This window comes from Dermacentor silvarum, chromosome 3, assembly GCF_013339745.2.
Source record: "Dermacentor silvarum isolate Dsil-2018 chromosome 3, BIME_Dsil_1.4, whole genome shotgun sequence".
Lineage (NCBI taxonomy): Eukaryota > Metazoa > Arthropoda > Arachnida > Ixodida > Ixodidae > Dermacentor > Dermacentor silvarum.
The window spans coordinates 208,281,907-208,295,746 of record NC_051156.1 but is presented as its reverse complement, the minus strand read 5'-3'; the positions used below and the strand labels follow the sequence as shown (position 1 = coordinate 208,295,746).

General features: G+C 49.8%; 1 protein-coding gene across 5 annotated transcripts in view; it reads right to left on the bottom strand.

Moving 5' to 3' along the window:
- LOC119446561 (uncharacterized) overlaps positions 1 to 13,840 on the bottom strand; it is a 174,450-nt gene that overhangs the window by 127,938 nt on the left and 32,672 nt on the right. For all 5 annotated transcript variants that reach the window (XM_049664218.1, XM_049664214.1, XM_049664217.1 and 2 more), the window contains 2 exons: positions 10,570 to 10,656; positions 9,054 to 9,301 (listed from right to left, as the gene is read on the bottom strand). In XM_049664218.1, coding sequence (XP_049520175.1) covers positions 9,054 to 9,301; positions 10,570 to 10,656 — 335 coding nt within the window. The remainder of the gene's footprint in view (positions 1 to 9,053; positions 9,302 to 10,569; positions 10,657 to 13,840) is intronic.

Genomic DNA, 13,840 nt, shown 5'->3' with positions numbered 1-13,840 from the left:
GGCTCGATGTGGCGTTTGGGCCAAGAATCCACTACGCCCATCAATGAATACATCCAGTAGTAGGAATAAGGAAAAATGGTTTAATTTACATTATTTACAGTGGCCCCTGGTACGAAGCTCACTCCATCAGGAGCATATTAATCGTCTGAATTCGCATCAGGACACGTCAGAACCACCACCACTGCACCACACGTCTCCGCTTTTAATACCGTCGTCTTCCTTAGGAGACTGTACTGGGTAATCTGATGTCGGTAGCTCGGCCAATCCTAATCGTTGAATCGGTTGCAACGTCCCTCCCATGTTGACGCACCGTTACGCCTGGCCGGCCTCCAATGCCGCAACCCGGCCCCCGCTTTCTTGAATATGCGTGGCCACCTGGGAAACTTAGCTCGAAGCTGTTGCCACGGTTTTGGGTAACGATGGGCCCTTTCGTCAATTAGCGGGCTTTGCGTGACGTCCCTCTGGTCAGGATCAGGATTAGTAGTAATCTTCACGGTAATTACCGTTTCCATCGGTGGTGGTGGTGATTGTTGACTCGACGCGAGCTCCTTTGCTTGCGCGTCACACTCTATGACACGCCTGATTGATGTCGCTGCGAGCGCTGATGAATGGACCGCCTCGTGGGAAACGTCCAAGGTATGCGCTTGTCCAGGTTGAGACGTAACAAGCCTCAGTGAAGCGCCTGCGGTGAACAGCAATGCCGCGGCGCTGCGTTGCCATTCCCCTAATAGATAGGGAATGGACAAATCATTGTCATGACTGACGTTATCGAGAATAGCACTGCAGCGCCCCTGGCGACTGCTCACCGTATGAACTCCCTCGTGCGTGCCACCCTCTTGAATGTATCGGCTCGTACGCTTTCGCCTCACTGTCGCCACTCGCGGCAAAAAGTGCAAAACTTAATAATTCGCTCGATCTCAGTTTGTCATCACAAATGTATAGCATTCAAAACGAAAAACAGGTACTTTAAGAAATGAAATGTTTGTTATTTTATATGTTATATTTTAACGTATTCGATTGAGGGAAAGTGTTGGCCCAAGAATGCACCGCATGCGCCCTGTTCGCATTCGACGGAGGATAGAAAGATAATGCCGGAAAGAGGCACGCCCTTGACCAACACCACCTTGTTGCCTTGACGTGTCCGAAAAAGGCGTGGCAAACAGCTCACGGCAAGTGTGCAGGTAAACAGTGGCACAGTCGTGGTATTGCTAAATTGCGATAATACGTTGATAACAATACGCGGCGCTGGTGCGGTTCGTTGCGCAGTCTTCTGTGCTTGAAGCGCGGAAGCACTGTGCCGTGCGGGGTGCGCTCATGTTGCCATACGCGGCTTTATCTCGACATTTCTTCTTGCCTGCTGTTCTTGCGCGTTCCTTGCTATCTCCGTTCAATGACTGCCATCGAGCAAACTCGAGTACAACTCGTGCGAACGAGAAACTCCGCGCATCCTGCATGGCACCCCTGGTCCGTGTCTGCGATGTTGAGTCCGGGAACACTTCGTAGTTCGTCACCGATGCGGCGGAGCCCTTTATATGAACCAAAATACCGGTTCAGCAACTTTTCACAGAGGCCACGGCTGCTAATGGGGGTCCACACCCAAACTTGGTTTCCGGGGTTGTAGGACACGTCCCTGTGGCGGATGTTGTAGTGTCGTGCGTCTGTCTGCTGCTGCTGGCCGATGTGCAGCTGCGCGAGCTGCCGAGCTTCCTCGGCACGCTCTGCAAATTCCTCGGCGTCAGTTGTCAATTCGTCATCGTCTTGGCACGGCAGCATAGCGTCCAGCACCGTCTGGACTTCACGATCGTAGAGAAGGAGAAATTGTGCGAATCGCGTCGTCTCTTGCACCCCGGTGTTACAGGCGAAAGTCACGTAACGCAAGATCCGATCCCATGTTTTGTGCTGGATTGCGAGCATGTCTGTGACCGTCTTATTCAGTCGCTCGGTAAGTCAGTTGGTCTGCGGATGATACGCGGTTGTCTTGCGATTCCTGGTGTTGCTTAATTCAAAAACTTCCTGCATAAGCTGCGCTGTGAATGCTGTCCCTGTGTCTGTTATTACAATGGAGGGACCACCATGACGCAATACAATGTGGCGCATGAAGAATTGCGCTACCTCTGAAGCCGTGGCTCGGGGGATCGCCTGCGTCTCAGCATAGTGCGTGAAATAATCAGTCATGGCGATCGCCCATTTTTTGTCGTCAGCACACAGAAAATAGTTCGAGAATGTACATGCCGACTTGGTCGAAAGGCATGTGAGGTGCTCCAATTGGCTGAAGCAAGCCAGCCGGCCTAACGGTCGGTGTCTTTCGGCGCTGGCATTCCCGACAGCTTTTAACCTACTGTTTGACGCTTGACGAAAGCCCGGGCCAATAATACATATCGCTTACTCTATAGCGAGTGTTCGTGAGAAGCCTAAATGGCCAGATGTGGGTTCGTCTTCTTTCTGGGGTTTTACGTGCCAAAACCAGTTCTGATTATGCGGCACGCCGTAGTGGAGAGATCCGGATTGATTTTGACCACCTGGGGTTCTTTAACGTGCACTACAACGCAAGCACACGGGCGTTTTTGCATTTCGCCTCCATGGATATTTAGCCGCCGCGGCCGGTCGATCCCGCGACCTCGTGCTCAGCAGCGCAACGCCTTAGCTGACTAAGCCACCCCGGCGGGTAATGTGGGTTCGTCATGGCAAGCGAAGAGGACGTCGTCTCGCATGTCTCTTGGAACCACCAGGAGGTAAGCACGGCTGGTCGAACGGGCATTCTTCTTATACAGCACGTTGTCTCGTAGACAGAATGACGTCAACGAGCGCGACTGATGGTGTGGTAGGGCTGTGCCGTGGACTTCTAGGTGATCGGTCGAATCTCAGCGTCGTCACGCTGCTGTCTGATCAAGTCCGATGAACTAATGGCGTCCAGGAAGCCGTCATTGTCCTCTGTTTCCTGAGTGACAGGATCAATTGGTGCGCGGGACAGTGTGTCAGCGTCTTCGTGCTTACGGTCAGACTTATAAACGATGGTGACGTCAAATTCCTGTAGCCGCAAGCTCCATCGTGCCAGTCGTCCACAAGGGTCACGCATGCTTGCCAACCAACAGAGGGCATGGTGGTCTGTCACTACTTTGAAGGGACGTCCATAGAGATAGGGGCGAAACTTGATCGCCCACACTACTGCGAGGCACTCTTTCTCCGTAGTCGAATAATTCGCCTCGGTACGGCACAGCACAGGGAGCGGCTGGCATAGGCTATAACTCTTCCGACTCCATCTTGACGCTGTACGAGCACTGCGCCGAGGCCAATGTTACTGGCGTCATTATGCATCTCAGTATCAGCATCATCGTCAGAATGTGCAAGAACGGGTGCTGACTGCAGGCGCTGTTGTAATTCAGCAAAAGCTGCCTGTTGCTCATTATGCCAGACAAATGGTGTGTCATCCCTTGTAAGGAGAGTCAGGGGTTCCGCTATCTTCGAAAAGCACTTAATAAACCGGCGATAGTAGGCGCACAAACCCAGGAAGCGCCGGACGGCCTTCTTATCGGCAGGAGGTGTAAATGCGGCCAGAGCAGCAAGCTTGTCTGGATTGGGTCGGAGTCCTTTGGCGCTTACTACATGCCCGAAAACTTGAGCTCTTCATAACCAAAGTGGCAAATTTTTAAAGAAGATAAATTATGGGGTTTTACGTGCCAAAACCACGATCTGATTATGAGGCACGCCGTAGTGGGGAACTCCGGAAATTTGGACCACTTGGGGTTCTTTAACGGGCACCTAAATCTAAGTACAGGGGCGTTTTCGCATTTCGCCCCCATCGAAATGCGGCTGACATGGCCGGGATTCGATCAACCAAAGTGGCACTTCTCGGGCTTAAGTGTGAGGTCTGCCGATCAGATGGCTTCTAGCACACTCCGTAGGCGGTGAAGATGCTGCTCGAACGTTTCAGGGAAGACGACCATCATCTAGGTACACAAGACAGGCCTGCCACTTCAGTCCAGTGAGGACAGTGTCAATCATTCGCTGGAAAGTAGCCGGGGCTGAGCACAAGCCAAAAGGAAGCACTCGAAATTCATAGAGACCATCTGGAATCAAAAAGGCTGTTTTCTCGCAGTCTCATTCTTCTACCTCGATTTGCCAGTACCCGCTTTTAAATCGAGAGAAGAAAAATAGTGGGCACGCCATAGTCTAACAAGTCGTCGATACGCGGCAGCGGGTACACGTCCTTTTTAGTCACGTTGTTAAGCTTCCGGTAGTCGACGCAAGAACGACCGGAGACGACCATGGGCTGTTGGAAGGTTCGATGACGCCATCGTCAAGCATCTCCCTGACTTGCGTACGTATGGCTTCGGATTCTTTTGCCAACACGCGGTAAGGCTGCTGGTGTATCGGGCGTGCGTCTTCGTACGTGATGATCCAGTGTTTAGTGATTGAAGTCTGGCGTACCTTTGAAGAACTTGCGAAGCAGGTCCTGAATTCAAGCAAGAGCATGCGCAGTGCTGTCTGGCTACCGGTGGACAGTTCAGAATTGATGTCGAGATGGCCCAGAGACATGTCTGCTGTCTCCACTACTTCTGATGTGAAACAGTTGTTAACCTTTGCTACTGCGTCTGCAACCGCTAACGATGTGCCGCGGAACAGGTGTCGGTGCTCGTTGCTAAAGTTGGTAACAAGCAGTTGCGAGTGGCCATCACGAGGCTGTATAACACTTCGAGCCACACAAACACCTTGCTTCAGTAGATGTTCCAAGTTAGTTTCGGCCACCGCTTCGCCATTGCGTAAGCAACAGCATGTGACGTTGACGAGGACACTGGCTCGTGGAGGAAGCTTACACTGTCTGCAGAAACACGAAGTACGTCGTCACGCCGTTGGCCGTCTTGCACGTCGATTGCTCGTTCGGCTGAGAATGTGATACGACGCTCTTACAGATCAATAATAGCGCCGTACTCCTGCAGGAAGTCAACCCCAAGAATAACGTCGCGGGAGCAGTCGCGTAAGACAAGGCAGCTCGCTACGAATGTAAATCCTTGAATCACAACTCTAGTCGTGCAGGCGCCCAGTGGAGTAACGATGTGGCCGCCCGCCGTCCGAATCTGCGAGTTATGCCAGGGCGTGATTACTTTCTTCAGCTGCGTTGCCATTTTCCCGCTTAATTTTGAGTAGTCGGCGCCGGTGTCCACTAAAGCACTAACGGCGTAACCGTCATTAGTCACTGGTATACCTAGCGAAAGCCGGTCGTCGCGTTCAGCTGCAGGTGATGTCGGATCGGTATCTTTCCGTATCTGCGTCGATCGGAGGTCTTCAGCACTTCGACCGTCAGCGACCTCGCCCCCAAAGATATGCGGTATGCGGAAAAGCGAGTATGCAGAAGAGCCGCGAAGCCCAAGGCGCCGGTATGGGCATTGGCGGTACAAGTGGTCAGCTTCAGCGCAGTGGAAGCACACAGGCCGGTGATCGGGTGTGCACCAAACATCCGACTTCCGATGTTGGTGATGGTGAAAAACTTTATTGAGTGATGACAGGAGAGAGTTGGGGACGGCCTTAAGGGCAGTCCTCTCACAAAATCTAGGAGGGGTCCCTAGTCCGGAACCCCTGTGGCTTCTGCTGCAGCACGCGCTCAAGCCACTAGGGCGCGTTGATTCTCCAGGGTCGAGCAGCCGAGCAGGGCAGCCTCCCAGCTCTCTCGGGTAGGGGGGGAATGGGAAGGGGTGTGGCGGGACCGCCGGGTTTGATGGGCAGGCCCACACCATGTGGAATGGGTCCGCGAACGGATGGTCACAGTGTGGGCAGTTCCCGGAGAATGCCGGGTTAAAGTGTTTGAGTATGGCCGGGCACAATACCGTGTTGGTGTAGAGCGTGTTGGCGCATCAGATGACGTAACTACTCCTCCGTCATTATTAATTGGGTCAGCTCGTCAGAAGGGGCGCGTCATGTCTTCGATATACGTGGTCACACTTTCGTTTGGCAACTGGACGCGGGCCTGAATCGCTCGTTCCGCTCGTTCGTGGCTATCAGCACTGGTGTAGGTCTCCAAAAGCTGACAAAATTCGCGCCACGACGTCAGTTGCTCCTCGCGGTTCTGAAACAACCTACGCGCGCCATCCTCCAGGTAGGAGTAAACATGTCTCACCTTTTCCGCGTCGTTCTATTATTGTGATAGCAATTATCATCATCATCATCACCCTATATTTTTATGTCCACTGAAGGACGAAGGCCTCTCCCTGCGATCTCCAATTACCCCTGTCTTGCGCTAGCGTATTCCAACTTGCGCCTGCAAATTTCCTAACTTCATCACCCCATCTGGTTTTCTGCCGACCTCGACTGTGCTTCCCTTCTCTTGGTATCCATTCTGTAACCCTAATGGTCCATCGGTTATCCATCCTACGCATTACATGGCCTGCCCAGCTCCATTTATTCCGCTTAATGTCAACTAGAATATCGGCTATCCCCGTTTGTTCTCTGATCCACACCGCTATCTTCCTGTTCTTTAACGTTAGTCCTAAGATTTTTCGTTCCATCGCTCTTTGTGCGGTCCTTAACTTGTTCTCGAGCTTCTTTGTTAACCTCCAAGTTTCTGCCGATCCAATTCCGCCGATTCTGCCGATTCACGATCCAAGCATAGTGCAGGATGTAGAAGGGTTAGGTAAGGTTAAGTGCAGTGACCATAGGTTAGTGAGGTCTAGGATTTCTCTCAACTTGAAGAGAGAGAGTGTGAAATTAGTCAAGAGGAAACAGGCCAACGTAGAGGCAGTAAGGGTAAAAGCAGACCAATTCAGGCTGGTGCTTGCAAACAAATATGCAGCTTTAGAAAAGGAAGATAAAGACAACATAGAGGTAATGAATGAAACCGTAACTAGCAATTATATGGACACTTAAACCAGATTTCTGCCGTCGCCGTCAGGTTCCGTATAGATAAAATCATCGCCGCGCGCCGTATGCCCGAGCGGAAGCGTGCGGGGGACGCGCGCTATCACGAAGAGTGAACGCAAGGCGGAAAGTAAACGCGACCGTCGCGCGACCGTGGCGGTGGGGGTATGGGAGGGAGGGAGGGAGGGGGGCGACGCTGCGCTCCGGCACCAAAGGCCTATCCTGCAACTGGGCGCAAGGGGAACTTCCCACTCAATCTCCCACGCGCAAGCAAGGAAGCGGGAAGGCAGCGCCGGAGGGAGCGGGGGGGGGGGGGGGGGGGGGCGCACTTCTACTCTGCCAACAACCGCGCTCGTCGCTCGCCGCTCGCCCGCACCGTCTTATCTCCACACGGCTCTGACCTTTGTATGCGCTGTGCATTCGCCGCTCAGTTTCCGTTGAAGCGATAGACCGTACGTACCTCGGCCCGCTACGGCGTATGCGCTTGCTGCCAGCGTTCTGACAGTCGTTGTCTGCAGTCATTCAGTGTGGTCTATTCATGTTTGCTTGTGCGCGCTCACACCACGCTTGTTCATTCAGTTAGTAATAGTCGGGCCACATTTTCCAACGCACGCTACACATGCAATGCTGCCCGGATCGGCAGTGCAGCGCTACAGGTGTGTCCCTTCGCACGCGCTGCCCACGGGAAGCGCTTCTCATCAACACCACCGTTTCACACCCGCCTTCTCGGGGTCATCGAGTCTCTCTTCATGTCGGTCTACTTACGCCGCAGCACACCTGCTTACTTAATCAGCTCATGTTTGCTACAATTCATATTGCTACCAAAGCCGCTCACCTTACTTCGTATGACATTGCTGTGTTGCTATCGCATTCATTGCTTCGCCCTTAGGGCGAAACTGTGACATTTTTTCGTTCACGGCGGCCACGCGCTCGAAGTCGACCATCCAGTCTTCGACATCTTCGAACACGGCGCCATGAAACGTGGTCGCGGGGCCCGTGGGCTCTCAAGTGTGTACCGGTTCGACATCGTGCTTCCCGTACCGGCTGGGGCGGTTTGAACCGAAGCGCATGTCATACCGGTTGATGTGGTGGGAACCGTAGCGTCGACGACTTCTGGGGACAGTCCCCTGATCCTGCGGCTGGCCCGATGCACGGGAGTGTCGACAGGCACTGGATTCGTAGTGCGGATCCTTGGAGGGGTCTGCAACATCCGTGAGAGCGTGTACCCAGCACCTCCACCAGCTTGTCACGAACCTTCAGAAGCAGTCTTGTGCGTTTAATAAACCGTATAGTAGTTGGCTCCTGGAAAACACGTCCGTCGGGGCTGGCTCTCGAGCAGGGAAGACCCGCGCGGTCTTCTTCGTTGTTTTGGGTCCGACCCACCCTTGCCCTCGACCCACTACCGACAGGTAGCAATATTCCACTGAGCCGGGCTCACTCGGACTAGGACTAACCAAGACCACACAAAGCCAGGTACACTAGTACTCGGACTCATCTGAATCAGACTTAGGCAGGAACCACGTAGACTCACGAACTTGCACTCAGTCGGGATCTTCGAAATTCACGTATTCATTTGATTCGAACTTACAAGTTTATAACACGTGAATAGCCAGCTCACTTAAAGGATCACTGGTAGAGGAATGTCAAAGCTTGATTTAAAGTCACGTTCACAATCACGTCTGCAAACATGCACTCACTTGCAGAATCTTATGCTCCCACTCACACGTACTCATTCATGCTTATAATGATGTCCATTCACACTCACCAGCATTCACTAATTATCAAACAAGGGTATCAAACCAAAAAAAAAATATCGGTCGTATCCATCTTTCTGGGACACTTATTAGCACCCTATGGAGTATCGAATATTGTCAAGTCATTACGCAGTGCGCAACCAGACTGATTCTGAATTCAACATGTCTCTTTATCGGCAGCTCCACGTTCGTGCTAAATGCGTTGAGTGGCCTTCGCTTGTCACAAAACATCCACTTTACACCTGTATTAATTACAATTGTATTTATTTATTTATTTATTTATTTATTTATTTATTTATTTATTTATTTATTTATATATATATATATTTATTTATTTATTTATTTATTTATTTATTTATTACCATTGACGACTTAACTGGCGGCAGGCACACAAGAGACTGCCATAAAGACGCGCCGCCCAGTGACCAGCCAACATGAGGGAGTACTCACCGAAAGGTCGGCGTGTTGCAGAGGAGTCGGCAAGGATTCTCCGAGCACTGGTTTTGGATCATCACCGAAGGCTTTTTTCGTGGCGCCACGCATCCACTCGAAGTGAAAGAGGCAGTCGATTCCATACGTGAGTGCCGCAGCACAAATGCCCTCGTATGCATTTTCGTTTGAATACTTTTCTTCAGTCAGGAGCGTGATATCGGCACCGTTCAGAACTGGTTTAATCATGTCATATGATAAATCCGTACCTGAAGAAAAAAAGTTGTGCGAACAGTGTTAGCAGCGGGTCTCCTTTATACAAGTGTATATCAGGTCGAAAGTTTTTGGTTGTTGTACCGAATATCGAATAGAATATCGAGTAGTCAAACGCAGACGCATGCATTTAGAGCAGAGTTATTTATTTTGGTATAATTGGGCTATTACCAATCGGAACGGAACACAGCGTCTCAAACGACGGCGTTTAGAACAGACACCTGTACGCCATATCCACGCTTTTATTTTTCCATCGTTCTACACCCCCCCCCCCTGCCCTCTCCCCCCCCCCCCCAAAAAAAAAAGAAACGAGCACAGCTGAGAACATGGATAGAAAGAATAAAAAAAAACAATATCAGCCTTGATGCGAAACCCTTTGCTTTCCTTTCGGACATCAAGGTGCACCCCGGGGTCACTTGCTATAACCGTTTATATTTATTATCACTTAAATCTTTTCAATCCTTTACCTTAGAGTTATTTTAACATTTCCCCAGTAATGGAAAGAATCGAATCCGGCCGCGTCATATATATTCAGATGATCAAGTCTGAATATATATTATCACACTCGCCACGCGCGGACTTGGCGGCGGCGACACTAGAGGGCGCAGCGCGTTCCGATGGAATCGCGACGAGGAGCATGTCTTCGGTGGCAGTACGGTGTGGCGCAACACTACTCCAATACTAATAGCATTACCGCCGACATTCATCATGATATGGGCATTGCTAGACATTTTTTTAGCACGGAGAAACGGATAAAACTCATTATTCCCTTTCGCAATTTACAATTTTTTTTTTAATTTTCACAATTCAGAAACGGTCCAAAATGCAAACCGATGGAACTTCTCAGTGAATAAAAAAAAATTCTATAGCTCTTACTTGCGACACTAAACGCTCAGTCTACCAAAATATAAGATCACGAAATAATACCCAAGTGTTACGCTAAGTGCTGTCCAACTTCCATAACACTGCGGTAAAGCTGCGTTTGTGCAACACCTCAGACAGGATGTTGGTAACTGTTTCTATCAGTACGGCGCGCCGAAAACTCGGAGCCCGTGGTTGTCAAGCGAAATGCTATCGTCGCCGCAGAAGGCAGGCCACTCAGCCGCCTTCTTGTTTGCACAGCAAAGCAGCCTGCATCGTTCTTGACTGTCTTCGCCAAGTTGTCGTAATTGCCGCCTATTTATAGCTGTGCACGAAGAGTCCAGTGATGGACAGCGTAGGAGTTTAAGAGCTTACTTTAAGAGTTTAAGAGTTTATCACTTACCTGCAACTTCCCCGTCGCACTTTCCGTAGAACACGCCAACTGCGGAGAATTCATTTCCTTCATCTCCATGCGCAGACACTGCTTTGGCTGTGAAAATAGAGAGGAAGCATTAAATAGTGCTGTCCCATTAACAGCCAACGCTGCAGTGCTACACAAAGCGCAAAGCGACAGCCTGCAACAGCGTATTGAAAAAGAAAAAAAAAGAAAGAAACGCTATAGAGTAGTTCATGCAGAGAGTTTTAGCTTGTTAGTGAATGCATTAACTAAAGCTGGGAGAGTGCCGACCTTTTCGAATAAGAATAAGTATTGAATATAGAATGCAATATCAAATAGTCAAACGCAGACGCATATATCTTCAGTAGGTTATATTTTTGGGAGAGCGAGAGTTATGGGCACCACGGCTGATACGGTATAATACGAAAAGCTAACTATCAGTTGTAAATGAATAGTTTTAAACACTAGATCAGTAACTGCAATTAAAGAGCTGCATGAATATCATCTCAACATTTTAACGGCTTGGTTGCAAACAAGCTTGACAATGGCTGTTGTATCGCGCTACCAAAGCGATGTTTTTCCATGCTAAGAACAAACCCCTGGACATCAGCCGGCCAGTACACTATGATTTCAAACTGTTTCAGAATGCAAATGAATTCAAGTCCTTAGGTGTTACAATTTCTAATACTTAGTCCTGGGACCCTCATATTCAGCATATAGCTGGAAAGTTCTCATCTGCAGCTGGGGCTTCGACAAAACTCCGGTATGCAGCATCATTGCGTGTAAAACTATTAATCTATAACTCCTTATTTTTATGTCATCTTAATTACTATCACCCGGTCTGGAGGACAATGACGCATACGAACAAGAAAGTAATATACACGCTGCGAAAAAGAGCTATAAGGGCTATCTATGATCCAAACACCGAGTCCTTTCAACGTGAACGAATCGTAAGCATATTTAACATTATTAACCGAGGATATTTCTCGCATATTGAAAAACAATGCGGGATGCCCACGTAACACTACTAAAACATGTGTAGCTAGCGGACAGAACTATAACTCATGCAACACGGCACCCGGAACAATGGCACGTACAATACCCGCGAACAAACTACAGCAACCAAAAATTATCCTACACTCTTACAATGCCACTTGCAAAATTCAGTTTGCCAACGCACAAACGCTTTATTGACGCTTTGTTGATAACATCAAGAAAATGCAATCATGTTCTCATTTGTTACTTAGATCGGTAACCACCCTTTTCACGTATGTGTGCGTGTGTGGGCTTGTGTGCGCGTGCGTGTGCGTGAGTGCGTGTGTGTCGCACGCGTGCGTGTTAACTAGACTTCGTTACTACAATATGAGCTCTGCGTTTGTCTGGTTTAGCTCTGGGATACTGGACACGCTAAAGTTATCTACTGCCCCATTCCTTCTATTGCGTCATCGAGAGTTATAGTATACCGCTATATACCGCTATATACCGCTATAAAGCGGTATATAGCGGTATACCGTATACCGGCAGCTGCGCATTCGCGAGCCTTCCTTCAGCTGCAGCGGCTACGGAGACGTCAAACCGGCCAGCAGCGCATTCGCGAGCTCTAACCGGCCCTAGAGCCGCACAAGAGAGGTTCCCTTCTCTCGCCAGCGACAGTGTCGGAAGACTCGGCGACAATCTATTCCTGATGCGAAATGACAATAGCAACAAGTGATGTCGAATGACGGTCCCTCATCGCAAGCGACGTTTTGCAACAAATCTCTGGAGTGATCTAAAGTAGCGGTACGAGCCCATTTCTACTCGGAGGGCACCGCGCAGCGACCGTCCCTTCAAGGCGGCTCACCCATTGCCATGCAGCTTACGCAGCCAGCAGACAGCCATACGGTACCATTTGTCACGGTAATCGCCGACAGCCCAAGCCCCACGACAAACTGCTACAACTGCTACAACGGCAGATGGACACACGAAGGCGTATGAACTACGTGTTCCGCGTCAAGTAAAACATGTACGGCCTGCCGAAAAACAGGTCACTTCGCTAAACTGTGCAAGACTACAGAAAAGGAAGTCTGCACCACAACTAAATAATCAGAATATGAGCACCAGCACAAGCAGCGAAGAACGTAATACGCAGGACAAAAGAGCCTCTTTGCAGGTTTTCTCGTGCAAGGCAACTTCTCCATGCTGCAGATTATTGGCAAAGTCTGTTAACACGGTTTTCAAGTACGAGAGTACAAAACATTTCTGTTGTCCCTACAGACTGTTCCCAACTACAAAGTGTGAAAGCTGCCTCCAAGCTTGGTCTAGTTCATAGTACATGTCAGGTGTAAGACTCCATAGCCGCAAACAGGGCGGCTGAAGCGGTCCCAGACTTGCTCATAGGAGTTAAACTCTAGGATCACAAAAAGACACTGACACTGTAGTAGTAGCTTATGCGAGCAGCGCGCTTACTCCAGTTGAAAATCGCTACTCCCAGACCTAACTAGATGCTTGCAGCTGTCAGGAGCATTGAACACTTTCGACCGTACCTAATTAGACGTCGACTTCCTACTGCTCAAAAGTATACTACTACTTGTGAGAGCCCTTTAGCAGCCCATGCGAAGTGGCTGGCCCAGAACTGAGATCCAGCGCGGACAGAGATCACTGCAGCACAAAAAGGTCTCATCCTTCAAGGAACTCATTTATATCTGCCTGCCGTCTTTAGCATTTTGACTAGCAGGCGTCTTAAACAGCGCGAAATAAACAGGCATGAACGCAAGAAAGACAACACACATAGTTTTTATGCTTATCCTTGTCTTTGTAGCGCTATTTAGGATACCAGTATGACCGACCCGCTAGCGTTTAATTACTGCCTCGTTGCCTAAACGTTTGCGCTCCGAGGTCATCAAGGCATTTTTAATGACAAAAACTTCTCGGGAAAAATAGGTCTGGTTTCCTGGCGTGGACAACTTTTCCGCAGCTGTCCCCTATGCGAAGTGTCCCCCATGCGAAGCAGACCAACTGCTAAACCACTTGCTAATTGATCCCACAAAACCACCAAGTAGCCCCCCCCCCCCCCCCCCCCCGAGTCCTTTAGTTGGTTTGAAGATGGCAAATACGCCACGGTGGTAATACATGATATTTGTTTAAGGCACCCCGTGGAGCAAATCACCAACTCCACAAGTGCGGAAAGTGTAATCCCGTCGCTCGGAGCAATATTTGCCCCAGTTTGGCATTCCACAGCAAGTAAAACAGAACGTTCCTCCGTTTCCCGGCGCGAAATTCAAATACTTCGCAAAATAAC